This window comes from Lagopus leucura, unplaced genomic scaffold (assembly GCF_019238085.1).
Source record: "Lagopus leucura isolate 7727_CA_CO unplaced genomic scaffold, USGS_WTPT01 35352-0_obj-0_obj, whole genome shotgun sequence".
NCBI lineage: Eukaryota > Metazoa > Chordata > Aves > Galliformes > Phasianidae > Lagopus > Lagopus leucura.
The window spans coordinates 22122-47641 of record NW_024965374.1 but is presented as its reverse complement, the minus strand read 5'-3'; the positions used below and the strand labels follow the sequence as shown (position 1 = coordinate 47641).

General features: G+C 40.8%; 1 protein-coding gene across 4 annotated transcripts in view; it reads right to left on the bottom strand.

The window, feature by feature from the left end:
• Positions 1-1870: 1870 nt before the first annotated feature.
• The window catches only part of LOC122192081 (CCR4-NOT transcription complex subunit 10), a 39238-nt gene continuing 15588 nt past the window's right edge, over positions 1871-25520 (bottom strand). Inside the window, exons 2-14 of one of the 4 annotated variants that reach the window (XM_042892537.1) lie at positions 23598-23728; positions 17667-17758; positions 15310-15488; positions 14915-15065; positions 14012-14157; positions 12989-13075; positions 12206-12289; positions 11084-11201; positions 9910-10059; positions 8953-9155; positions 4592-4713; positions 3963-4139; positions 1871-2000 (exon numbers count right to left, since the gene is read on the bottom strand). In XM_042892537.1, coding sequence (XP_042748471.1) covers positions 1886-2000; positions 3963-4139; positions 4592-4713; positions 8953-9155; positions 9910-10059; positions 11084-11201; positions 12206-12289; positions 12989-13075; positions 14012-14157; positions 14915-15044 — 1332 coding nt within the window. In that variant the 5' untranslated portion in view covers positions 15045-15065; positions 15310-15488; positions 17667-17758; positions 23598-23728 and the 3' untranslated portion in view covers positions 1871-1885. Of the gene's footprint in view, positions 2001-3962; positions 4140-4591; positions 4714-8952; positions 9281-9909; positions 10060-11083; positions 11202-12205; positions 12290-12988; positions 13076-14011; positions 14158-14914; positions 15066-15309; positions 15489-17666; positions 17759-20919; positions 21134-23597; positions 23732-25520 lie in introns of those variants that run through there. The other 3 variants (XM_042892538.1, XM_042892535.1, XM_042892534.1) reach the window with 3 other exon arrangements.

The window sequence follows — 25520 nt, the reverse complement described above, 5'->3', positions numbered from 1 at the left end:
TTTCTTCACAGGTTACTGCTAAATTGCTTTGAAACAACCCCAAGTAGATTTGCTACACACAGTGCAGTAAAGTAAAGGTTGAGCTGGCCATTACAAAACATAGGTTACCTGTGGTTAGGCTGGAACAATGTTTAACCCAAGCATTTAAGTGGGAAACTAGTGTATGCTCTGTCCATACAGAAAACTTAAAAACAAACAAACAAACAAACAAACGTGTTTAAGAGGTGCTACAAGCATTATAAGAAATTTTTAACAAGTTAGCAGCCTCTTGTAATAATTAGCATTGTTTATATACAGTAATCTTGTTGGGGAAAACAGGTCCCAGATAACACCATACTCATTCCAATAACATGGGAGTTACTCTACTTGGAGGGCACTTAGACTGCTGAACAAATAGCTTAAAGATCTTTGGGAACACAGAAGCATTGCAATCAAATTTTATTTATGTTCTTCTGTGGTGTAGAAATCAAACAGCAGGACAAGGGTGATCCTGCTACTGTATGCAAACTGTGGATTCGTTGCAGGTGGAAATGCTAACCACCAAAAGGCATTTTTCTGTTTTGCCATCACCTCGTACAGATATTACACATAACATGGAACAACAGCTTAAATGTGAATGTCATGTGATAAAATGGATGCTTGCATTACTACAGTGCTAAGAAATTTAAGGCTCAGAGGCGCAATCAACGCAAACCCAAGCACATCAGCTTAGATTTGTGTTGTCTAATTAGTGCTGTAATAAGTTGGCACCCTCACATTTGTCTTTAAACTTCAACATACTTAGTGCAAACTTCCTTGCTCTCTTAAATGCCCCTTTGGAAAAGCAAAGTCAAAACTGATACAGAGAGAAAGAACATAGGAGGTTTAACAAACAATGTATTTCTAGCAGGTTGTCATTATTGATCATGGAAAAACTATTTAGAGTCAAAACACCTACAAGTGTAAAAACAACCTAAAAGCTGCCATTTAATGAATAATAAGTATTATTATTCTTTAAATAATGGTATTAAAGTATTCCTAGAGTCTTTATTACCTTAATAGCTAAGTAATATAAGAAAAAGTGATAATGGGAAATTAATTTAAAAAAAAAAAAAAAGCAAAACTTTTAGGACATGATAGAAAGAAGGAAATAAAGGAATAAACTAATGGACAGTGCAGATTATTAAAGATTGTGTCCAGATGAGAGCTGAGTAGAAGATAAAAAAAACACCACCACAAACATACCCACATCTCCCCACACACTCAGGCCATCACACATAAGCCCTCTAAACAAGACTGTGGAAATCCTACCTTATCTGAAGTAGCACAGGAAAAAAAAAAAAACAGTCACCAACTGGATTATTTTAGTAGATCTTAGTTAAACCTATCTTCAATGAAATGCATATTTTTGTTTAATATCACAGTCATTTTAACTATGACAAAAGTCAGATTTTGAATCAGTTTCTTTGTGAGCACTGCTCTATTTGAAACCCAGCAAGAATGTAATAGTGCCAGCTGAGTTCCAAACCAGCCTTAGCAAGGATTTAAGAGGTAAAGGTACCATACTGTAACTTCCTTCTCTTCCACCAATCGTGTAAGCCATTGTCAGGTTTTTAGCCTTGCCATTTACAGGTCATGATTTTTTTGTTTTGCCAAATAAATAATGCCAGGCCTACTACAGCAGGATCATACACAGACTAATCTATCATCTCAACTGAAATTCTGGAGGGTTTATAGATGTTCTTACTCAAATCCTTGAGGAGAGGGAGCTCATAGGAATGAAGTCATCCTTACACATACAGTTATAATGCAACACTGCAAGTGCTACAGCATTAAAAAAAAAAAAAAAAAAAAAAGCTAGTACGACTCCAGAATCACAGCACAGCTTAAGAGGGGGGTTATTGACTCATGAATTTGTCACTATTTTGTTTTTCACTTGCCTTAAGTTTTCTAATTCCTGTTTCTTCAGAGGCGAAGAAGGTGGAGCTGCAATGAATTTATCCCCTTCGTGACTTTTATTGCTAGAATAAAAGCATTATATTAATTATTACAAATGACTATAAATACTACAAAAATTCACAGTAAAATAAGCATCAATATTTACTCATCCCATTTAAAAAGTCTGCAAAAAACTCTATAGCCTAGAAATGAGGGATATGAAGCTAAGCAAAAATTGAGGCAAATGCTCTTACCCTAACTAACCCTGGTTGACAAAGAAGAATGGGGGCATTTGCTGGGAAGGATCTGACTGACAGACCAAACAAACCATGCCACTTCCCACAGCCTGGAGCTATTTTTGAAGTTCCATGTGATATAAGAAGTTCAAACTCCAGAAATCTCTGTAGCCTTTTTTCCCTCAGCCACTAAGAAAAGCAGCAAAACAGCTCCTCTCAGTAATTACACATATATTTTATAAGTGATAAAACCTACAAAGTGCTACAGCCTTTTTAGATTTATAGCTGTCCTTTATTTTTATTACTTTAAAATGATGGCCCTGCATCCCATTGAAAAACAAACAAACAAACAACCAAACAAACAAAAAAACTCAACTCTATTTTAAATCATTGGCAACTTCATTCTCCAGTAAGTGGAAAGAAAACCTCCTTCCAAAGGAAGAGACAGGAAGAGAAGTTAACAGCTGCACCTTGGCAGAGAGACATTGTAGTTTACAAAGAGATAACAAAAACAAAAATCTGAACTGAAACTAAGTTCCATCCATGTACCAAGCACAGAACCTTCCCACTTGTACGCAGCACCACCGCAGTGCAGGTACCTCATGCCTTTGCCAGATAGAATATTTAAAAATACCCTAACCACTGAAAGTATTCATAGTTTTCCAGTGAATAACAAAGGAAATGCCCAAGAGTCAGCCTATTCAATTAGTGGGATTTGCTTCAAAATCACCCTGTTCAATTAGTGTGATTTTCTTCAAATGCCCTCTATCTTTTACTGCTCTCTCACAGAGGGTCCAAATCCCGTTAGAGCCTTTCAGAATGCAACATGCAAATTCAAGAACAGCCTGCCTCATTCCTGGGTATTCTGAAGAGATGAATGGCCATGGAAATATCAGAGACTTTTTACATTGAAGAAGCATCTGGTTTTAAAGCAGAAGGTATTAAAGGACTTCCCTGTACAGGACATGATTTCCTTTCCTCACCCCTACCAAACAAAGTGAAGCAACACAAGCAAGTTGGTCTCAGCTGAGTAAGGGCCGCCATTTTGTTTTCATTGCTGCCTCTTACTGGGCCCCATAAGCTTAAGTCCCACTTAAATCAGAGGAGCTTCATCCCAGAAAGCTGCATACAGCTCACCCAGAGAAGCTGGGCAGCTTACAGTGTCCACCCTTGACAAACAAAAACACCAACCAATGAAAAAAAAAAACCAAGTAAACAAATTACACACCAGCCTGGGCCTACAGAAGCAGCCCAGATTTATCATTTGATCACTTGACAGGAAAGACTGTCCTTGGAAGGAAAGGCTTATAGGACTGATGAATGCCTAATCTTATCACAGGCAAATCTTTATAACTAAGCTGCTAGACATCTGTATATTGAATTGTACATGGCACACGTGTGCACATACACAAAATCACTGTAATGTGAAACTTCACTACAATTAGAGAAATATCAATAGGCACTGCAGGGGTGTGTGGGAAAACAAAACATTTGCAGCAAAGGAAAAAAAAAAAAAAAAAAAAAAAAAAAAGATGGTCAGTGAAAAAAGAATGCCTCCGTGTCATTCATTAAAGTGGTTTCATGACAGGAATCAACTCTGGATTTTGTTTTTAAATTAGCATAGCAGCAATTAGAACAACAGGCAGCTCAACTGCTTCCTAGGATACCCCAACTGCTAAGAGAGTTTATACACATTATCTCTTCTGCTGGCCAAAACAGGACAGGTAGCAGGCACAGATTGCCAGCCTACAGCTACTTTGGACAAAAAGAAAGGTTTACAGGCAATTAAAACTATAATATTCTGATTACCTGCATGCTTCACTGCTTTCACTGTTTTCTGTATTTCCCCCCAGCTGATTATTAGGTTTAGATCCATTTTCCTGCTTTGGCTCCTGCTGGTCTTCTGGAAGTAACAGCAAGGTATTTCTTAGACAAATGGCTACAAACTCCATGCTGGCTACAGGTATTGCTGAGGACTGCCCGTCACTGGAAAAGACACAGAGTTAGCTGATGAGTACCAATCCTAGTAACTTGAAAAGCAGAGATCCAGAAAGACCTGGGTGCAGGTCAGAGTAACTAGATTCAACCTGCAATTTTATAGAGTGTATTACAAAAAATACGTATTTTAACATGAGAGAAAGAGGATTGATTTAGCTATATCTGGAAACACAAGTTTCAGATAGATAAGTAAATTTCAAGCTTTAATAGTTCTCTTAGTTACAACAGCACACAATTAAGCCCTCTGCTGGCCACTACAGAGAAGGCACCCAAATGATTAGGTAGGACTCAGGCATTTTAAAACACATCTCTCTAATTACATGAGTATTCCAAAATGAACATGGGAATTCCATGACAGCTTAAAAGACTCTCAGTAAACAAACATGCACCCTTAACAAAGTTATGATAACAAAATAAAGGCCCATGGAAAACATACTTACTTATAAACAACGTTCTGTATTGACTGGGATGCTAGGACTATTTTGCGGTGGTAGCCTTGACCTACTATAGATTGCACAATCCCCTTCTTGCTGGGAAGACCTTTAGTCTCTTGTTCTGATGTCTAGGGAAGAAAAAAATAAAAAAAAAAAAAAGGAAAAAAGGAAGGAGGACTAAAATATCAAAGCAGTTAAACTGTTGAGAGCCTTGCAAGGTAAGTGAGAACTGAAGTCTTCACATCCAGCTACAATGTAGATGTTAATGGTTTGTACAGATACAGTTTTAAGTTTAAGTACCATGAAGGATCAGATACCTCCTATTGTCTTTGTGTTGCACAGGGACTTTACTGCACACAGTGCTCTCACAGGTCCCTTCTGACAGCTTGTCTGATAGCCCACTGACCTAGTTTCTCCTTTGTTTGGAAAGCAGAGGAACAATCAAGTCATATTAAAAGAACTGCTAGGTTATCAAGAAAATAAATTGTATGGTCTGCCAAACAGTATCACAAATGTCATTTTAGCTTCCATCTTCTCTCCCTGCTTACACAGAATTCAAGATGTTCTCTGAAAAACTGATCTCAAGGTGTTCTAAGGGGAACACAAAGCTGAACTACAACGAATGCAAAGTTACACTAAATTTACTTGTTAAATGTACTGTTGTGCATGCAGGTTTTCTGGGGATCAAACAATGCATGCTAATCGTCAGTCCCAAGACTTCTACCTGCACCATATTCACTAGCAACAAAAACACAGCCCACCACCATAAGCCATCTGTACTTACCAACAAAACTGCTAAGTACAGTCAGTGAAGAATTGCAATGGAAAGAAAAAAATTACACTGTCTTCCACCAGTACCTCACAAACTAAAATACTAAAGCAAATGTGAATTTAGTGGAATTACTTTTCTGGAACCTGACACGATCAGCTGGCTTTAGCTGGTTTGCGGGTAACAAAGAAATGCACCACTTCTGTCTTTCTCTCTCAGACTCCTAAACACTGTCCTTGTAAATGGAACCCTAGCTTTATTTTTTCTTTGCCACAAAATCTATGCTCAGCAAGCTTCCCATGCAGTTTTCCACTAGAGATGATCAGTGGTATATTCTTTGTTATCAGTGCGATAGACACGGATAATCAGACAATTACTGTGAAGAAAGCTGTTCTTCCTGCAGTCACCCTGCTTTATAAAACTGAGCACCCAGAACTATAGAACAACATCAAACATATATATGAGGGCTGCTCCAAAAGTAATGCCTCCTGCTTTATCATGTTGGCCCACATCAGATGCAGATGTTGGTGGAACAGCAGTAGAGGCTGAACCTTCCCAGCAGTATTCCATTACATGTTGTTGCTGTGTGACAGATGGCAGTCTGACAGAATGGCATCTGACATGGAAGTGCATCAGAAGCAAAAGGGTAGAACTGAATTCTTCCATGTGGAAAAAACAGTGCCCATTCACATTCATCCAGTGCTAAAATGTCTACAGAGACCAAATAATGGATGTGAGCACAGTGAGGTGGTGGATGGTGCAATTCAGCAGTGGTGACAGCAGTTTACCTCCACTGGTGCAGATTTTTTTTTTTTTTTTTTTTTTTTTTTTTTTACCAGCATGACATGCAGTTCATCATGAAAATGCAAAGCTAATGGCAGTGGCTATGTTAAAGAATAATATTTTGTAGCTATTTGTTTTGTTACATCACAATATTGTACTCTTCATACCTGTTGTAGCTTCCATGGAAATAAATAGGAGACATTACTTTCAGAGCAACCTACATACAACTGCAATCAGTACATTTCTGACCTAAAATTCTTGAAAATTCAATTATGAGCCTGTGAAGTGGGGGCATAAGAAAACCTAATCTATAAAGCTATTGTGAATTGCTTTTTTCAAGCATTGGAAAGTGAGATACCAAAATAATGAGCAATGATGAAAATTCCAAGCAAATCTTATGAATTTTGTATTTAGAAGGATTTGGATAGGATACAATAAATAAAGGCACAGAGGAAAAACAGAATTCAGGATGAAAAAGAGTGAATGTTGCTGTCCAATGCATGAGAGCCATCCTTTGTTCTTAAGGAAATGGGCGTACCGTGCAAATAAATGCATGAGATCACGTAATTACAGATTATGTCATCACACACACATGGGAATCAATGATGATATCTCAATTTCACAGGCTTACTATTTTGGGGCAGTTTCCTGTTCAGAAGAAGTGACCACTCTACCCCACCCCTTTGAATTGTAACTGCATGGAGCTGTGTCAGAGGAAGGTCAGAGGTTGGGAGTTAGGGACAGGGTCTGTGGCAGAGGGCGGTGGGCATGGAGCAGCCTGCCAAGGGCATGGAGCATGGCCCTGAGTGCCGGAGCTCAGAGAGCCTTTGGACAGTGCTCTGACATGGGGTTTGGGTTTTGGGTGGTGCTGCGTGGAGCCAGGACATGAATTCCATAATCCTTGCAATTCCCTTCCAACTCAGGATACCCTATGATTCTATGGTACATGTTTATCCTAAATAGACAGGGATCAACAGGTTGAAGCCAACACATCCAATGGGCATGCAACACATCTGCTGTTGGCAGATTTCCACAAGCTTCACTAGCAAAGGAATGACAAGTCTCAGCAATTAGGGATTCAGGTTCCCAGTGGCCGTGAACACATATGCATGTGGAATAACATAGACCTCAGCCTCCACCACTTCTAGACTGATCGCACTAGTCTCATCCCTTTCAACCTCCAGCAGAAACAGAGTAAGGAAATAACGGAAGTTTAGAGTTTTGCCAGCATGAAAAGGAAGATTCCATGTAAAGATATCAGTGGAAGTCAGAGAATTTATTACCCAAATCCAGAGTAGCCCTATAAAATGACATCATATCTGAATTTGGGAAGTGGATTTATAGTTCACAGAATTAAAAAGCATTTAAAGAGCTTTCATTATTTATACATCTACAAGGCTATCAATAATTTAAATATCCCAGGAACACAGCTCCTGAATCAGATGCTAAGTGGTTCTCTTCAAGAGTTTTTGCAAATTCCAATGAAGTTCCAGGACACAGTGCTATACTCTATTTTTAAATAAGACATTTGTCATTCTGATCCAATAACCATACTCACGAAAACATCAAAGCTAACCTTATTCGCTTGCTAGAGCAGCAGCACCATACTTAATCACAGCTTACACTCTAGAAAACAGCCCTATGCTAGAGACAGAGGATGTCTACAGGATAGTATTGTTTTCTCCTACTACTTCAGTTAAAATTTAAGCTAGAACATCATCACCTCAGAAGCTGTAACAATTCCTAGAGACTAAATACAAAAATCCGAGGTATTACAGTCAGAAATAAGAACTGAAGAAGAAAAACAACCTTTCTTTGTCAAAGTAGCAGTAACAGAAGCTATTGCAGTTGTTTTTGTTCATCAGACCTCAAAACAAACATCAAACCTGCAAGCAGCCAGGCTTGCTTTCTTTGGATACTGCTCAAACTGGCCACTGACTCCAATTTCATCTTGCTATCTCAGCAATCCAGGAACAGAAATCCTTGCAAGTACAAATTGAGTATCAAGGAAAAGATCTTGTACAAATTTAATTCTTCTGTGCACGCAAAGAGAAAATTTAGTTGTGAGATTTATATTTATATAAATCAGTGCATATGGATTTTGCTACCTATATGAAATGAGCATAGGAAGCTCATTAGGTATTAGAAGATATCCAGCAGCATTAAGTTAAACCATTAGTGCTAGTATCTACATACTAAGTAGATAGCATTCTCTACAGAAAGGGTGCATCACTTCCCATTAGAAAGGGGTGCCTCACTAATAATTGCATAAGTTTATCACCAAATAACATCTTTGTTTTTATTTCTAAAATTACTTAAGACAGAGAAAGAGAAATCAACAGATGACCTGGAGAAATCCAAAGTGATTCAAACGAATTCAGGATTACTCTTTCAGATTATGAGTTGGAGTGTCTCAGGGGTCAGAAAAACAGTACTTATCCAACTTCTCCAGCAAAAGTCTCGTAGCATAACTGAAGAAGAGTTATAGTATGCACCTACACATATCTGTTTTATCTCATGCAACCTTTATAACAGTCCACTCAAATGTTTACAACCTCAGAAAAGTTGATTTAACCCTGGGTCTCAAGACACTGTTTCTACAGAATATACAGACATTGGTTTCCTTCCATCTGTTGCAGCTTCAGGTTAAACACACAAGCACACGCATGTATAAGAAGAATTCATCTGGACCTAGAGGTGTTGCAAGCTCAGGCCTTTAAAATACCTTGACTTGGGTATATATTATTTCTTACTCTCTGTGGTCACAGGCATTTCATAATGCCAATCAACAGAAAGAACGTGCAGATCTATTCACCCCTTTATTGGCAGCAATGCAACATTCTGCTATTCTCAGCCAAAGACGAGGGTTCGAGTGATAAACCTGGACGGCCTCAGTCAGGCATTCAAAGGCAGCTAAGGGCCTCCCAATGTGCAGGAGCTGAATTCCACAATTGTAGAGCAACTCATACCGTTTGTTAGTCAGCAGCATACACATGGGTCTCCCTGAAAATTTCTTACCTGCACAAAAGGATACATCACATATTGGATGTGCAGCTTGGGAGAGCTGAACAAATAGTAGGATAAGGCGGCAAGAGCAGAAGCAGGAAGGGGGCTGTGGGAAACCTCCATAAACCAAATAGCAACTAAACCAAAACACAAAAACCGACTTTCATTATAGAAATCAGCTAAACTCCTTCTGTAAGCAAATTCATCCCTCACTAAAGCTCAAGATAAATTCACTGTGTTTGCAATAAAGGTTGAAGTAAACTAAATGTTAACCACTTATGTACTTTGTCACCTGAGTTAAGTGTCATGTAATACCACTGAATTCCACTAAATTTATGAGAACGTGCATCTTTTTCAGTCTTGGAAATTCCAGAAGAAATCTACTTTGCTGTTAAGAAGTAGAAAACATTTTCTGCCTTCACACTAGTAAATAGGACTACAAAAGCAAGGAGAAACAGCAAAAATAACAAAATGTGTGATAAGAACTAGTTTTTAAAGAAAATAAGAAACAAACAAATTATTATTTCACCATTAAATCATTTCGGAGAGAAAAAAACTTGAGTGTTTCTACTCAAAACAAGAAAACTTTTTATAATGTATATAAAATAGGAACACATTTCAAAACAAACGGAACAGGAATTTCACTGGTAATTACTAAAAGTCTACAAGATTTATTTTCTTGATTTGCCCACCCCTTTTCCACCACCTATTTTCATCTCTTACAAGTTGTCACGGAGTTGACATAGAACTATGACCCAAGTCTTACCTGGATCTGAGCTACCTGTTCCTAGCTGTGCACATGCGTTATCGTTTTCTTGTAAGGCTTTTTTGAAGTAAAAAATTCCTAAATTGTGCTTTCCCATTGCAAAGTGGATGCAGCCAAGATTGTTCCAAAACATGCACCGTAAGCATTCACCTGAGGGAACAGAAAAGACTACTTTTATAAACTGAAAAAAGTCACTGAGTTGACAAAACATTCCCACCACTCTCGTGGGTCAGCAAGATGTTCAAGGATTATGAAGTTACGTCACTGCCTCCAGTATTTTAACAACCTGCCTTTCTGCTTATCATTCTGTTTCTCCTGGACACTTTGTCCAAAGTGATCCATGGGTAAAGACCAAAGACTTTCAGATCTTATGGCACCATGTTCCAAGACACCCAGGTAGAAAGCTAATTTGACATACTGCAACTTGAAGCAAGTTTATCTGTAATTTTTCATAGTATTTAGAGTATATAAACATTTCTCTTTTTCCAACAGATGGCTCTTGTAAAAAGGAAATTCTTTAATGACATTATCTACCTCAGTTTTATAAAATAAACAAACTTGTTAACCTCACCATTCAAAGAGGAAACATACTCTCCTTCAGAAATATATCATGTTCAGACTAACACTGAAGAAGCTTCTTCCACACAATGGCAAAAAAAACAAGTGTTTGACTTATCTGCTGATAACTGAAGCTTTACCAAGTTACCACTATTTAAAAAATAATCATCAATAAAATCATAGCACTAAAAAAAAATAAGAAAATAATAAAAAAAATATATCAAAGCAACCAAAAACAAGAACATTTTTGAACAAATTAGCCTTATGTTATTTTAATCATAACTTGAGAAGACAACTAAGTGAACATTCTACTGTTGCTTGTGTAAAAAAAAGTAATTTGAAAATAAAACTTGTTATGAATGGCACAGAAGGACTTTCAGGAATCCATTTTCTCAGTCACTACGTTGTCTAAATGACCATTCAGTGAAAGCCACAGCATTGTTAATTGAAGGAGTGCAGCAATAAAGCGGAACATGTACTCAATATAAATCCATGATGCTTAGGGCCTGCTGCTTTAAGTAATCCTTTATGTCTTTAAAGTTAGTATCAATAAGTAGTTCTGTTTGTACCACATACATAAGTACTCGCAGGATGAAAGCTTTCTATTTTATTTTACCTGTTTTCATGAAGCCTGGATGTTCAGCAATGTTTGCACTGTTTAAAAGTTTGACTGCTTTACGGTAATTGCCCCTCAAATATTCAAAATTGCTCTTAAGAAAGAGAGAAGGAGCTGACTGTAAAGAAGAAAACAACAGTTAATTCTCTTTTTTTTTTCTTTATCATTAGATTTCTCATGCTAGATCAGCTTGCCCCTGCTACCATTTTAAGAATACACGGGCTTAGCCTCCAATGATTTCATGAAGTAACATTTCTTTGAATACTCAACCTCTCCTGAAATGCAGAACTAGTTTTTTTTGTTTGGTTTCTGCTTCAAAACCAAATATTATGCTGAAGAGCTCTGTCACAGCAGTGGCTAAGTACAGAGGATCTCCCTTTTGCTTTAAAAGGCTCTTTCTCCAACCTGCCTTCTAATACACTCCCCTCCACACTTCCCTCCCTGTGGAGCTCAACAACTTCCTCCTGAGCTGTGATTCTCCTGGCCTGCCAAAAGACACATCATGACCCAGAAAGACTTCTATCAAACCAGTACCTGTTGAGACTGGCAACAAAATGCAAGTGCTCTCCTCCTACTCCCTGATCCTCGGTTAATGCAGAACATACATGGCATGGTGGACACAATGCTGAGTTGAGAACTCCTATACAAAAGAAGAGACTGCCTTCTAGCAAGAGATAAGCCTCCAAAACAACTTCAAAAATTACAAAAGAAAAAAGACAACACACAAAACCCCCAAATATTGAAAACCCCCAAATTAATCTTGCTAAAGTGGTTTTGCTCAGCAGTGACATCAGAAAATTTTATTTCCCAGAGCATTTATGGTTAACTATAGCTTGCTTTGCACTGCTCAAATTATAAATTGTATTTAACCAGTCTACTGCACAGCATTTCATTGTTTTTTTTTTATACTGTTAACAACAATGTGCAACTTCCTGAGCAATTTAAAGTCCTGTATTAAATACACTTAGAGAAAATAGATTACAAACCCAACTGATTGCATACAGCACTATTTCAGACATCCATCCTCAGGAAGACCTTTCCTTGTAAAGTAAGTTACCAAATCCAGTTTTAAGATAGGGAACAGACCTAGATTACAAAAACAATAGCTTTAAGAATACTTACATTTCCAGCTGTATTCATAACAGACTTGATCTCCCTTTTGCATGCTTTTAGTGACTTCATCTGGATATAGGCTCTCACCTTATACTGTTTAAAATTAAATTTGTTATATTAGAAACAGTAACTTGTGCAGGTTTGCAAGATGGACCATGCCTAGAGATTTATGATAAAACTTCCCACATCGTAAAATAGGTAGTAAAAAGCTGATCACAAAGTCCTTCCAAGGAAGAATTTCTATTCAGAGTATCAGCAACAAATTCATAGAGTTCATATTTACAAGAGGCAAACGTGCATTTTGTTCAATGGCCGACATTCAACAGCTCTACATTCAAATGCCAAAACATCAGCACATAAAACAACAAATTAACTAAAATAATTCAACGTGTGAATTCCAGACATTTACCTGTTCAACTGACAACACCAGTAAGTGAAAGGTGATAGTGAAGCATTTTGTTTCTTCACCCAAAGAGCAGTACTGGGAAATAAAACCTCAGTGATTGAAACTGTCTTGCAGTCAAACAGACGTAAGATTATCAGAGCTAAATGCAATTTAACAAAATTATTTTAAGACATAGGGACTGAAATTGGAATTTTTTTAGGTCAGTTTCTCCTGGACATGAATCTTAAAAGAGGAAAAGGTCAGTTAAATCCATTTTTCTGATCTGCAAAATGAAATTTAAGGTGACAATATCACAATTTATGCTGAGCTAGGTTTGAGGCAGGTGGCACTCAGTTTTAAGAAGGACTGAATGGATATTCTTATGTAAATCACATACATACACCCACCTGATGTATCTTAGATTTAGCAACTTCTATTAAAGCTCCACTTTCAGCTTTTTGATTGGAGGAATCTTTATTTGTATTATTACCTGACTGTCAAAAAAACAAAACAAAACAACAACAACCAAGAAACAACAAAAGAGAAGTGTTAACAGCGTAAGAAGAAAACTGTAAACTGAATTTAAAAGGTGATTGGTAAATATAATCTCTTTTAAGGAAGAAAATCAGTATTCAATAATGTTAAAAAAAAAAACCACCACAAAAACATCCATATATTCCACACAAAAATTGGGACTTGAGGTTTGCAATCAAAACCAAAGAATGAGCACATCAGCCTACAAAGTGCAGAGCTCTGTATGAAGGTAGTGTTACTCTAATCTGCTCTAATCTGCTCTAGCACTGAGCAATTTTAAGAATGCTCTTATCCAGAAAGATAATTTGCATGCTCCTGATTACCTTTTCCGTATTTTCTCCAGTAGAACTATTATATGCTCAAAGTTTTATTGTGTGATGTTACATCAACTGGAGAAGTGTCCACTTTTTACTTCCAACTACTCATTCTATTGTAGTTTCCAAAATGTATATATTGAAAACTGCATTTGAAAGTCTGCCTCATACTTCTAGGCACTAACTTAAAGGAATGTTTGATTTCTCAAACAGTCTTGGATGATGACTGTGGCACTAGCTGTACTTCCTCTCTGACACTGACATTTCACACATGGAGTATCACACAGTCATCATCCAAGACGCATAAGGAAAACCTAGTAAATCTGGCACTGAAGACAACTGACTTTCTAATACAAGTCTCTGACTTGAGACACTTCTTAGTTTTGACAGAAAAAGGGTGGAATGGAGAGAACATACAGCTACTGTACACAATTCATTTGGTTGCTAAAATGTATCAGTTGTCTGAAGTTACAGACATTCTAACAGTTTTTAAATTTTGAAGTATTTTAAAAGACTACTTTTGGATTTAATAACAACATACCTTTAGTAAAGACAGCGGCATTCGTATGACTTTAAGCTTACCTCATTTTTCCCATTCTTGCTGTTATTGTTGCCCTGTGAAATCATTTTTTCCAGAACAGCAAGGAGATGCAAGACCTTCTCAGCCTGGTAAGTCAGCAGGTACAAGTCCACAAGCAAGAAGCACACAGCCTGGGCAAACTTCTCTTCTGTATCAAATAAAAGAAGTAGAAAAGATCTTACTGTTCTGATACCAATCCATCCAAACACAACCACAGGACAAAAAAAAATAAATAAATAGAAAAACTATTTAAGAAAAGTGCATATACAAAACATCATGAGAAAAATCAGAATATGACATAAGAAAAAAGATAAAGATGCCGACACCCCTATCACACAGATGAGTATTTTAACACAAAGAGGTAATTCCTTCATACTGATGTCATTTGAAAGCAAAGGCCAGAGACAGCTTAAAATGCACTTCACATTGATTGATTCTGAGAACTGGTCTAAGTACATTAGCACCAAACATCCAGTGTGGGCCAAATGCCTACACAGAATCTCACAGAACTTAAGGATTCCATACAAACACATCTCTGCATGGCTGGTTTCACAGAGTAAGCTCCACATAAGCATACTGAGAACTGAGAGAGAAACAGCATTACACTTATGGGATTTGTTGGGACCCCCCCCCCCCACAAACTTCATCCCTGTCGCTTCATAAACACCTCTTGAAAGTTGTCAAATATCTGCTTTGGTTTTGTTACACTCATCTGCTAAATGTCTCTGAAGCACTTTCCACCCAAATGCAAGCGTTGTCCTTGTAAGTAAAGATTACTCATCATTCCTAAGCCTGTCTTTTTTTATTATTATTATGTACATTTACAAATCACTTTTCTGATAAGCAGAGGAAGATCATTTACTCTGCCTCATTACTGCACAAACAAAACTCTTCTGCCTACACACCGAAAGGCTCTATAAACTGGTACAGCTTCTCTCCAACTGATACAGCTTCAGTATACTGACGCAGATGATACAAAATAACAGCTTGATTGTAGTTGAGAACAGTATGCTTTACATCATCTAAACCATCCATTTCTTCTACAGCAGAGTGAACCTGAAAAAAAAACAAACAACACAGAACAGAACCTTGTTTATCCTTAAGCTTTCCATACTTCTGATTTTAAAGCATCAAATGTTTATTTTAGAAAAATAACCCACAGGTACTAATTAGCCTAAAGATAGGGCAGTAACAGTTATAAGCTAATAAAAGGAAGAGGCAAACCTTGCCTTCCTATTTCATTGGAAGATCCCATTACCATTAGCAGTGCTTAAATATCAACATTCCATGCAGTGATTACCTGGTTCTTCAGCTGGTTCAGGGTTTGTCTCAAATTGTCAGTTGTGGTCTGGTTACTTTTACAGAACTCCGCAACTGCAGTATTCAAAGTTATTTTGTAGTCATCTTTGTTTATGTCTTGAAGGTTATTTAAGTGTTGCAAACAGGCATCATAATTTCCAGCCTGGAAACAGCATGTATCTGAAAGGGATTAGTTTAAACTTTGTATCTTTTAAAAAGTCAACAATTTTTAATGGCAGACTCCTCCTCTCTCTGAGTCTAGAAAGCAATGTAGGATTTCCCCGGCCAACAGGGATAAACAGCTCCACATAAAACTTCATTTGTTATGCAGACTGATATGTATGAGAAGCAAGTCAGAAAGTTGAGGTCCTAATTGAAATTGAAAAAGAATTTGGTGGAGGAAGAACAAATGGAATAGTTAACTACTACAAACATGTTTCTATGAAAACTGTTATTCTGATGGTTTCAATCATATCAAGCTTCAAGATTCTTTATTTCCTCAGTTTTCAGAATCTGTCTCCATCAAATGTACATTGAGCAGCTGCTTGTCTAATTCCTGGCCCATCTTTATGTTCATCTCTCACTTCATCTTGAGAGACTGAGTTACAGTTTAGCCCCTGGATGTCTGCTTAACACAGCTTGGCAGAAGAGGAGGGTTACACTCCTTTCCTAACTTTCCCAAGATAGGCTTAATTGGTGCTGCTGAATGAATTATTCAAGAATACTGCACTTGACTAAAAACAAGTACAGTGCTCCTCTGAAAAGTGATTTAATGAAGAAATCCCTTTCTTTGACCTCAGAAACAAGAAAACTAATTTTAAGGACTTCAAAATATCTCTTCTCTTTCAGTTTTTGTCTTTCCTGTGTTTGTGCAGGAGGAATTTAGTAGCATTGAATAATGAAAGAACTCTGGACCGTCTCAACTAAATGAAGCCTTAAATCATTCTTTGCTTTCTACTGTTCAATTCATTTACATGAATAATCATCTTCACCTCTGCCAGATCAGGACAGTTTCCATTTACACATGTAGAATCATTTCCACACGTCAACATTTCACAAGCTAAAGCCATTCTCCTGAGTACCACCATCGCTCCCCACTCTCTACTCCTTTTCTAAGGCGCTGTTCCACTGAGGTTCTCTTGAACTCCTGTTTGAGAAAAGCACTGCAGCAAAGAAACACTCCATGGTCCTTCAGCAGAAACCCAGTCCTCTGCTTCCCTAACAAAGCAGCCATTCCGTGGCTACTCTCAATAGAACCATCCCAGACCCTTCGCTCTGCTTTGAAAGCAGAGTTGTGCAGTTTGTGGAAAGATACTGCACGTTGTTGTCCTGCTACATTTCCACAACTCTATTAGATGATTACTGAGAAGGTATAGAAGCACAGGGACTTATACAGCTCCTTTAAATCCTTTATCACAACATTATTAGCTTTTAGCAATCAATTGTTCAGAGAGACCAGGTTTTTCCGAAGTTGACTCAGAGTACCAGCCCATTTTTAATTAACTCATCATACTGCTTTTATAGCTACTGATTTTGAGAATCAAGAGTAAACGTGCTCTTAAACACTTTGTTCAAACAAACGCTGTAACAGACAGAAAACAGTATCTGGGTTCCATCAGAAGAGGGGTGGCCAATGGGGTGAGAAAGGTGATTGTTCCCCCTCTGCTCTGCCCTTGCAAGGCCCCATCTGGAGTACTGTGTCCAGATCTGGGATCCCCAGCACAGGAAAGATGTGGATCTTTTGGGGAGGGCCCAAAGAAGGGCCATGAAGATGATCAGAGGGCTGGAACACCTGTGAGGACAGGCTGAAGGAACTGGGCTTGTTCAGCCTGGAAAAGACTGTGGGGCAGCTTTCCAATATTTAAAGGAAATTCATAAACATGAGGGAAATTAACTTTCTACAGAGGTAGACAGGACAAGGAGGAATGGATTTAAAGTAATGGAGGGGAGATTTAGATTAGATGTCTGGGGAAAGTTTTTCACTGAGGGTGGTGAGGTGCTGGAAAAAGCTGCCCAGAGAGGCTGTGAATGCCCTGTCCCCAGAGGTGCTGAAGGCCAGGCTGGATGGAGCCCTGGGCAACCTGATCTGGTACTTGATCTAGCAGCTGGCAACTCTGCACGTGGCAGGAAGGTTGGAAATTGGTGATCCTTGAGGTCCCATCCAACCCAAGCCATTCTACGATACGATTCTATGATTCTATGAAAATGTACATGCTGGCTTTGTAACGCAAGCATTGATTTTAGTATCATAACTTGCTAATATATTCTCAGCCATGCTAAAAAAAAAAAAAAAAAATGCTACAAGCTAGTTTAGCAGTTATGTGGTAGATGAGAAGTATGGGTTTGGCTGCATCTTACCAGAAAGGCTTGCAATGCACTGCTCGACAGCTCCTTCTCCTGATCAGTGATCCCTGAAGTACCCGCTCCATCATGCTTCTCAGCACCTTGGTCTGACAAAGGATGAGAGAAAAGTAAACACAACAGAAGTAATTCAGCTCAAAAAGCACTGTGCCAGTTCTCAGGACCCTCCTACCAGCAGGAGTAGCTTCCCACATAACTGTAACACTGTTGCTCTATTACACAACAATATTTCCAGCTACCCAACAACCCTACTGTGCTGAAAATGAATGCATTTTAGATTTCTCTTTAAAGCTGCATCAGACAGCAGGAATAGACTTTATAAACTTATAGTGAAGACCACCTATCATAAGATGAGCAAGTATCCCACTGCACTGGATTAAAACCCATGCATCCTATGTGCTGCTTCCTGAGCAGCAAGCAACAGACGCTTTTAGGGAACAACATGAAAAATACAGTATAACTACAGTTGCAGTATTTTCTCTATGTTCCCTTCTAGATGAAGACCAGTACAGCATGTAGGGCTTTTTGGTTTTTTGTTTGTTTGGTTTTTTGTTTTTTTGTTTTGCTTTGTTTTTGTTTTGTTTTGTTTTGTTTTTTGATGGTTTGAGCACTTATACAGTAATCTAACAAGATTTTGATTGTCTTCAATTTCTTTGATACACTGAAAATTCAAAACCAGAACAACCAGCATCGCACCAGCCTGGCTTGTATCTGGAAACATCAGCTCTTATGCTCATATAGTGTTTTTGAAACAAAGATTACACACATGCAATGGTTTCCACTGCTGCAGATAACTAATTATCACAACAGAGGCTTTGCTTGAGCCCACATTTTGCCATGTTAATGGGTACGGTGGGCACTGCATATTCAATGTCTTTCTCTTCCCAGAATTAAAGGATGTAATGCAAACTCTGCTAACTTTGTTTTCACACCAAACGAATGAAAACACCCCTCTATGAACTCCACCACAAAACCCACTCCCCATCAGCACCAACATTCCTGAATCATCTGCTACTCCCTGCCTACAAACACGTAAAATTTATTTATGAAGACGGACAGCAATAATAACCAGGCCTAGGGACATTCCTGGGGTAACATCCACGGCAGGATCAGAACAGAGTCACTAACCAGTTCCTGGGCTGTACTTCCTGCAGGGGAAACCACCATCCTATGCAATCATACATTTCAGCAAAACTATATTTGTTGCTTGAGGCTTTCATCCTGCATCAGGACGCCCGTGAAGTTGAGATGTTAAATCTCAACCACAGCAACAGCTGTGATTTGGACAAAACTCAGCAATTCCAGCACTCGGGAGGGCTGGACCCTTAGGGTGCTACAGGACTACACACACCTGCTATGAAATCTGACTGCACATAATGCATTCAGCAGTGGAACCTTTTCCATAATGAGAGAGAAAACAAGCATCAAAAAAGTTCAGAAAGCTTTGACATGCCACAGTTTTCTCACAGAGAGAAAGGAAAGGAACAAGAAGCATCTCTCCTCATGCTAAACACATAATAGATCTGACTCCTTAATATTTATGGTACAGAACCCATTGACTTTCAAGGACCTTTTTAACAGCAGTGAAGAAATAAACACATTTTCCCTCCAACTATCATGCTGACAGATAAGTTATCTGCTTTACTTGCTCACCGGGCCTTCAAGATTACACCAGCACAAGGAACAACAATGCAGAGATCTGAGAATCCAAACCTCGGGAAATTTCTAATGTTCAGCCTGGCCAGGAGCTGCCCACATATACAGGTTGAGCTTTGTGTAGGGCCAGCCAAAGCTACAGTACTGGGTACTGCCTCTGTCTGCAAGCAGATCAAACAAGCAATTTGGTGCTCGTGAATCTCAAAGTAATATGTCTGCAGTTAAGCAAACAATCAATGAAAGAGACTGTTAGCTGTCTAGGAAACATGCCACTTACACCCTGCATGGCATATTTCCTAGGGAAGCATCAAGGCAGGTCTACAGACTTCACTATGCCTCTATACGATATGTTTAAAGACAAAAATGAAACCTGGGACTGTTTTAAACAATGCAGGGCTGTTCTTTCTCCTACAAAGTCACTTTTATGGCTGTAAACTGAAGAGTTGCATCTACTCTACAAATTACCAGAGACAGCGCATTTGTAAATATGAACTGGAAGCTCTTAAGAACAAACCCAAAGTCCAGCTAAAATAGCTGACAGCACAGCTCCTTCCTGCAACAAAACCACTCTGGCTGCTCTTCAATCCCTTTGCCCAAATATGCTTGAAACCTGTTGAAGAGCTGAATGTCCCTCTAATATACAGCAATCCTAACACTCGTGTTTAAAGGAGGACTTCAGCTGGTCTTCATCACTGAGACATCTCACCAACCGGCTACCTAAGAGCTGCCTGGTGCCAGATGCTGGAAGCACCCACTTGAACTGGGAGGAGGAAAGCACTCCTGCTCTCTTGACTACGGGGCAAACAGGTCAACCCAGGAAACCCCTTAAAACCAGCTTGGGATTTCATCTGCAGAAGGCAGATGAGTTAGCAATAAAAGCAGCAGGTCGTAACGTTATTTCCATGGCTGGCAACGTAGGGACAGTCCAGGAGAAACACCACATACATATTCTGTTCTGCTCTGCTCTGTTCTGCTGTGTGTAAGAGGGCAGCCATTCCCACCAGAGCAGCAGCAGCGTGCTGGACAACAGGATGTGTGGGAGAGCGGTTGGAGTGGAAGGCAGGGAGAGCACAGGATTGCCGCGTGGGAAGGGAGACTGCCTGCCCGCCGGCCTGCTGCTGCAGCACCAGCTGGCACCTCTCCCACACTCGCAGGCCGGTTGATGCCCGGAGCGCCGCAGCTATTCTCCTCACACCTGTTAGCTGCACCTCCATGGGCCGCAGCCCCCAGGCCCTCTCGTTCCCAGGCCCTGTACATCCCGCACAAGCCGTGCTGTTGAGCACTTCACTGCACACATCTGCGGAGCACTTTATTTCCCGAAGCAGGGGATAATCGCTTCTGGGACGGAGAAGAACCTCCCACACGGCTCCGGCGGCCGCCGCTCGCCCCTTCCGGCCAGGCTGACGGGGACGGGACCGAGGCGGGCAGACCGCGGGCTCAGCCGGTCGGACGGCCGCCCGCCCGCCGGGCGCTACTTCCTCGGCGGAAGGACAACGCAGCAGCAGCACGCCCCTTGCCTTCCGTGCCGGCACTCACCGCCCCAGCGCGAGAGCGTATCCCTCCGCCCGGGCCCGCGGCCGTTCTCCCCGCTCACCCGCAGCCTTGTCCGCCGCCATCTCTGCCGCCGTCGCCGTGCGATCCGAGCGCGCCAAGCGGGACGAGGCCCTCTCCTGCTCCGCCGAGCGCCGCCCGCTCCTCCACCGAGCGCCGCGCCGCCTGCGGGACTACTTTTCCGCCAGTCTCCTCCGCGCCGCTTCGTCCCTATTCGCTCGCCGCTTCCGGGTTGCCGGCGCCCGCCGACGTGCGCCCGTTGCCGGGGCCCGCGTCTGACGTCAGGCCGCCCCCGCGCCCCCCCCCCCCCCCGGGAGGGGCGCTGTGCGCATGCGCCTCGTCGCCTTGCTGTGTCCCTGGGCCGCCATGCTGCTGCGCTCACCCGGTGCCCGGGAGTGTCGGGCTGGTGGGGATCTCGCGCTGTAAGGGGATTTTCCCTTCAGAAGCCGGTATCGAAGCGCTCGTCTTTGCTAGGACCTCTGTAGGCTCAGCAGTCCTGACCGCAGCCTGGAAGAGGGCCTGAGGCAGTTGGCGTCGGTTCTCTTCTGAGAATGTGAGTTCCCGTCAGTGGGCTCCCCGTGCGGCACCATCACACCGCAGTTCCATCACACTGCACTTCCTGTCAGATGCTGCCTTTAGGACTTTGCCGTCTGTTAACATAGCAGTACTTTTTTGTGTTGTGTATCCGGGTCTGGTTCTCCAGGACTTCCCCTCCTTCCTCATTTACATTGAGTCACTTCACTGCTCGTAACTGTAAGTGCAGATATACCCAATTCTGATCACTAGATTCTACCTTATATGATTTTGATATTGTTACCAGCTGTCAACATTTGCTAAGACAGACCAGGCAGTCTAAAGCAAACCACCTCTTACGTGCCTGTTGAACATTCAATAAGGATTTTAGGATGAAATTTATCCTTGGGGAAGTGGACAACAGAACCAGTTTAGTGGAAGAATTTCCTGCCAGAATCACAGAATCACTAACATTGGACAGACCGCTAAGATCACCTAGTGCAAACGCTAGCCCATCCCTGCCATGCCCACTGACCACATCCATCAATGCCACAACTTGAGGCCGTTCCCCCTCATCCTATTGCTGTTACTTGGGAGCAGAGGCCGACCCCCACCTCACCACAGCCTCCTTTCAGGCAGCTGTAGAGAGCGATCAGGTCTCCCCTGAACCTCCTGCAGACTGAACAATCCCAGCTCCCTCAGCTGCTCCCCATAAGACTTGTGCTCCAGATCCCTCACAGCTTTGTTGCCCATCTCTGGACGCACTCCAGGGCCTTGATGTCCTTCTTGCAGTGAGGGACCCAAAACTGAACACAGCATTTGAGGTGCAGCCTCACCAGTGCCAAGCACGGAGTTTAGATCACCTCCCTGCTCCTGCTGGCTGCTCTATTCCTGACACAGGCATCCAGCTGCTCTGTTTTCCCTAATGCTACTCTCTGACACAATGCAGAGGGAGGTTTGTAAGGAAAAGTGATACTTTGTTTAACAAAGGGATAGAGTTAGAAAGAATTTAACGCGCATACAACTCCAGGGGCTCTGAATGCCTTCAAACCATGAGAGCTTTTTATGAGCCTGTGTAAAATGACACATTTTTGACAACACTAGTTGAAGAATTTCAAGAGTACAGTGATTTTCTTTTCATAATTCTGAATACTCCAACCTGTGCTTAATGACTTCTATTAATGACAACGCCTACAGTTCCTCTTCAGTTTACCTGGATTGTCTGGCTTTCTTTTGGACATATATGCATATATGTGAGAAAATCCTACAATCCTTAAACACAAATACTTTATTTCAAGCCTCTGAATTTGTTGTATTTCTTTTGTGAGAAACAGCTGCTGGCCCAGGCTGTCAGCCCATGTTTTTGTTAAGAACATCTGCCAATAAAGTTGTAACAGCCAGCCCTCCTAATGTGTGTGTGTATTTACTAGTGTTATTAATGATTTATGCTGGTATGTTTGATAAGCAATAGAGCCTATAAAAGTAAAAGCACTTTGCTTGCCAGTATAACTGTATTCTGACTGACTTTTACCAAAGCAATAAAGCTGCCCCAAATCCACACCAACAGCAGGAATGTCTGATGTGGAGAGAGGCTCCAGCCTCTCTTTAGATTGGGTACAGTGTTTTTGCCAGTGCTAAAACAGCCTGGTAGTTTAGTAGACAACCTGGTAGTAGAGCGTTTTGCACTGACACAGAGAGGCACCACTGTGAATTTACTGCTCCCTGCTATACTTTTGCTTTGACAGTCCTGTCAGAGCTCATTCAGCCTGAAGTATGGCAGCACCGGTACCCAGCTTTGCATCTCTTCTCCATCATGACATCAGGAGGACAGTCATTTAGTTTACTTCATCCCTCATGCTGTCAGTGTACTGCAGGATACTTACAGCATCCCGAGGGATATGTACAGCAATTGTTTGTCACATCTGTGGCTTATGTTTCCAAAATGAAAATGTTTATCCCCTTTCTTGTCTAGTTTCCCCCTTTCCCGCCCCCCCCCCCGTGTGGGGTGGTTTTTTTTTTTTTTCCCTCCAGTATGGATTCTTTAAAAAAAGGAACTTGTCATGAATAATTTTTTTTTCCCTCCTTCTTATTACTAATCAAATCTTATGAAGAGACCTGCCCTTTGTGCAGTCCAAGCATACGGTCATGCGATCAAAAATGTTGTTGATATTTTTTCTTGAAAAATTAATATAGCAATAACATCAGTACCTTCCTCCAAGGATGAGGGAGAGAAGTTCTTGAGTACACAGATGTACACTTTGCATTATTCTGCCTGAGGATCTCGGCAAGTGAGCAGACAGTAGAACATGCATCTGGTTCCAGCGAGGCAGGTACGCCACCTGCTGAAGAAGATACAGAATAAAATCAAATGTCCTTTGAGAGAATAAAAAGCATGTTAAAAAAATAATTATATATATATATGATATATATATGATGTATACATACATAATATTATATATACATGTGATATATATATCATATATATATTATATTTTATATGTATATATATATTTAAAACTCCCATTTTGGAGTTTTCATTTTTCAGGAAAGAAATAATCACAGTTCATTCAAGGCTTTCTTTAAGTCCTTGCATACTCAAAACCAGTAAGACTGCAATCCTGTCCCCAGCCTTGCAGCAGCAGATAACATCCCTGCTGATCACATACAAGCAAAACCTGGCTCACAGGGGAGAAAATCAGGATCTACAACATCCTCCATCACTGCTGGGCTTCAAAGAAAGGTAAGAGTAGAGCCAGCTCCAAAGGGAACTGTAAAAACTACAGTTCTTTGGCCATATACAACAGTATAGAAGTCTTGGCAGCATTTTGTCTTGCTAAGTTCCAAATTACAGGTGATTGGGTTAACACCTATCCTGCTACTAACAGGACTTCGTATCTCTTGCCCCTCTAAACCTTAGAGGCGTCCAACCCCTAGGTGGCACTATGCAATAAAACAAAGCATGTTCCAGGACTGCATTTCCCCCTGCAGATGGAGTTCTTATTTAAAATGTAAAGTGTGTAAATGTAAGTACATTGAATGCAGTTATTAGTCTCAGCTTGGTAATCCTCTTTTTCTGAATCTGTCCATCAAAGCCAATAAAATATATCTTTTTTCAATACAGTATTTGCACCTTCAGAGTACTATGGAATATATTTACCTGGAAAATGATGGTGTATTGCAGACTTGCCATTTTTATTCTGTCCGCAGGCAGGTAACAAACCAGGATGGGCTGTGTCTACTTTAGCAACTCACTTGGAGCAACAGGAGCAGGCTTGATGGCTGTAAGAAGCTGTGCTGAGGTCCTTCACACCCCTGGCACACTCACACATGTTGGTTTAGGCCAGGTGGGAACTGGCCCAGTACCATTACACATTTTGGAACTTCATGGGGCAAAGTCCTCACACCAGACATCCCCAGCTGTGGGACTGCTGGGAAGCAGCATGTTCTGTTCGGATCTGCCTCATGTATGTCTGTTCCACACCAGGCTCCAATGTTCTCGCAGGTAGAAGCCAGCTAACTTCTTTCACTCCTGCTATCTGTGACAGACACCAGTGTATTATTTCTGCTTCTGCTCCTTGCTGACACTGGAACTTGCAATGGTGGTGGTGAGGGAGGAATGGTGGATTCAGCCTGCAGCCACAGCAGCAGTGCGAGACAAACACCTCGAGCAAGGCCTTCCAACACCTTCTTCAACAGACACAAGGAGAGGCAGGACATCTTCCCAGCAACATTTACCATGTGGATGAAGAGCCTGGGAGATGAGCCGAGGCAGATGGGGCTTCACCATTGCTGAGGGTGTGATGGAGCAGGGCATACAGAGCTCCTGGGAGCCAGGATACCATGGGAAAACAGATCAATGGGGTTGGAAGCCATTAAAGAGCTGGTGCCACCACAGCCTCAATACACTTCTGTGATTCCCCTTTTGAAAAGATGTTCTCATTTTTTTTCCTTCAAAGCATACAGCGCCTGGTAATTAATTCCCCTGTGGCATCACCTAACTCCTCCACTTCATATATATCTGCTCTGATTCTGCTTGCTTATGGTACTGTTACATGTTTTCTCTCCACCTGTCTTTCATGATAGCTTCACAGTCTTTTTCTATTAATGGATTTAAATCTTGGGACCACCTGA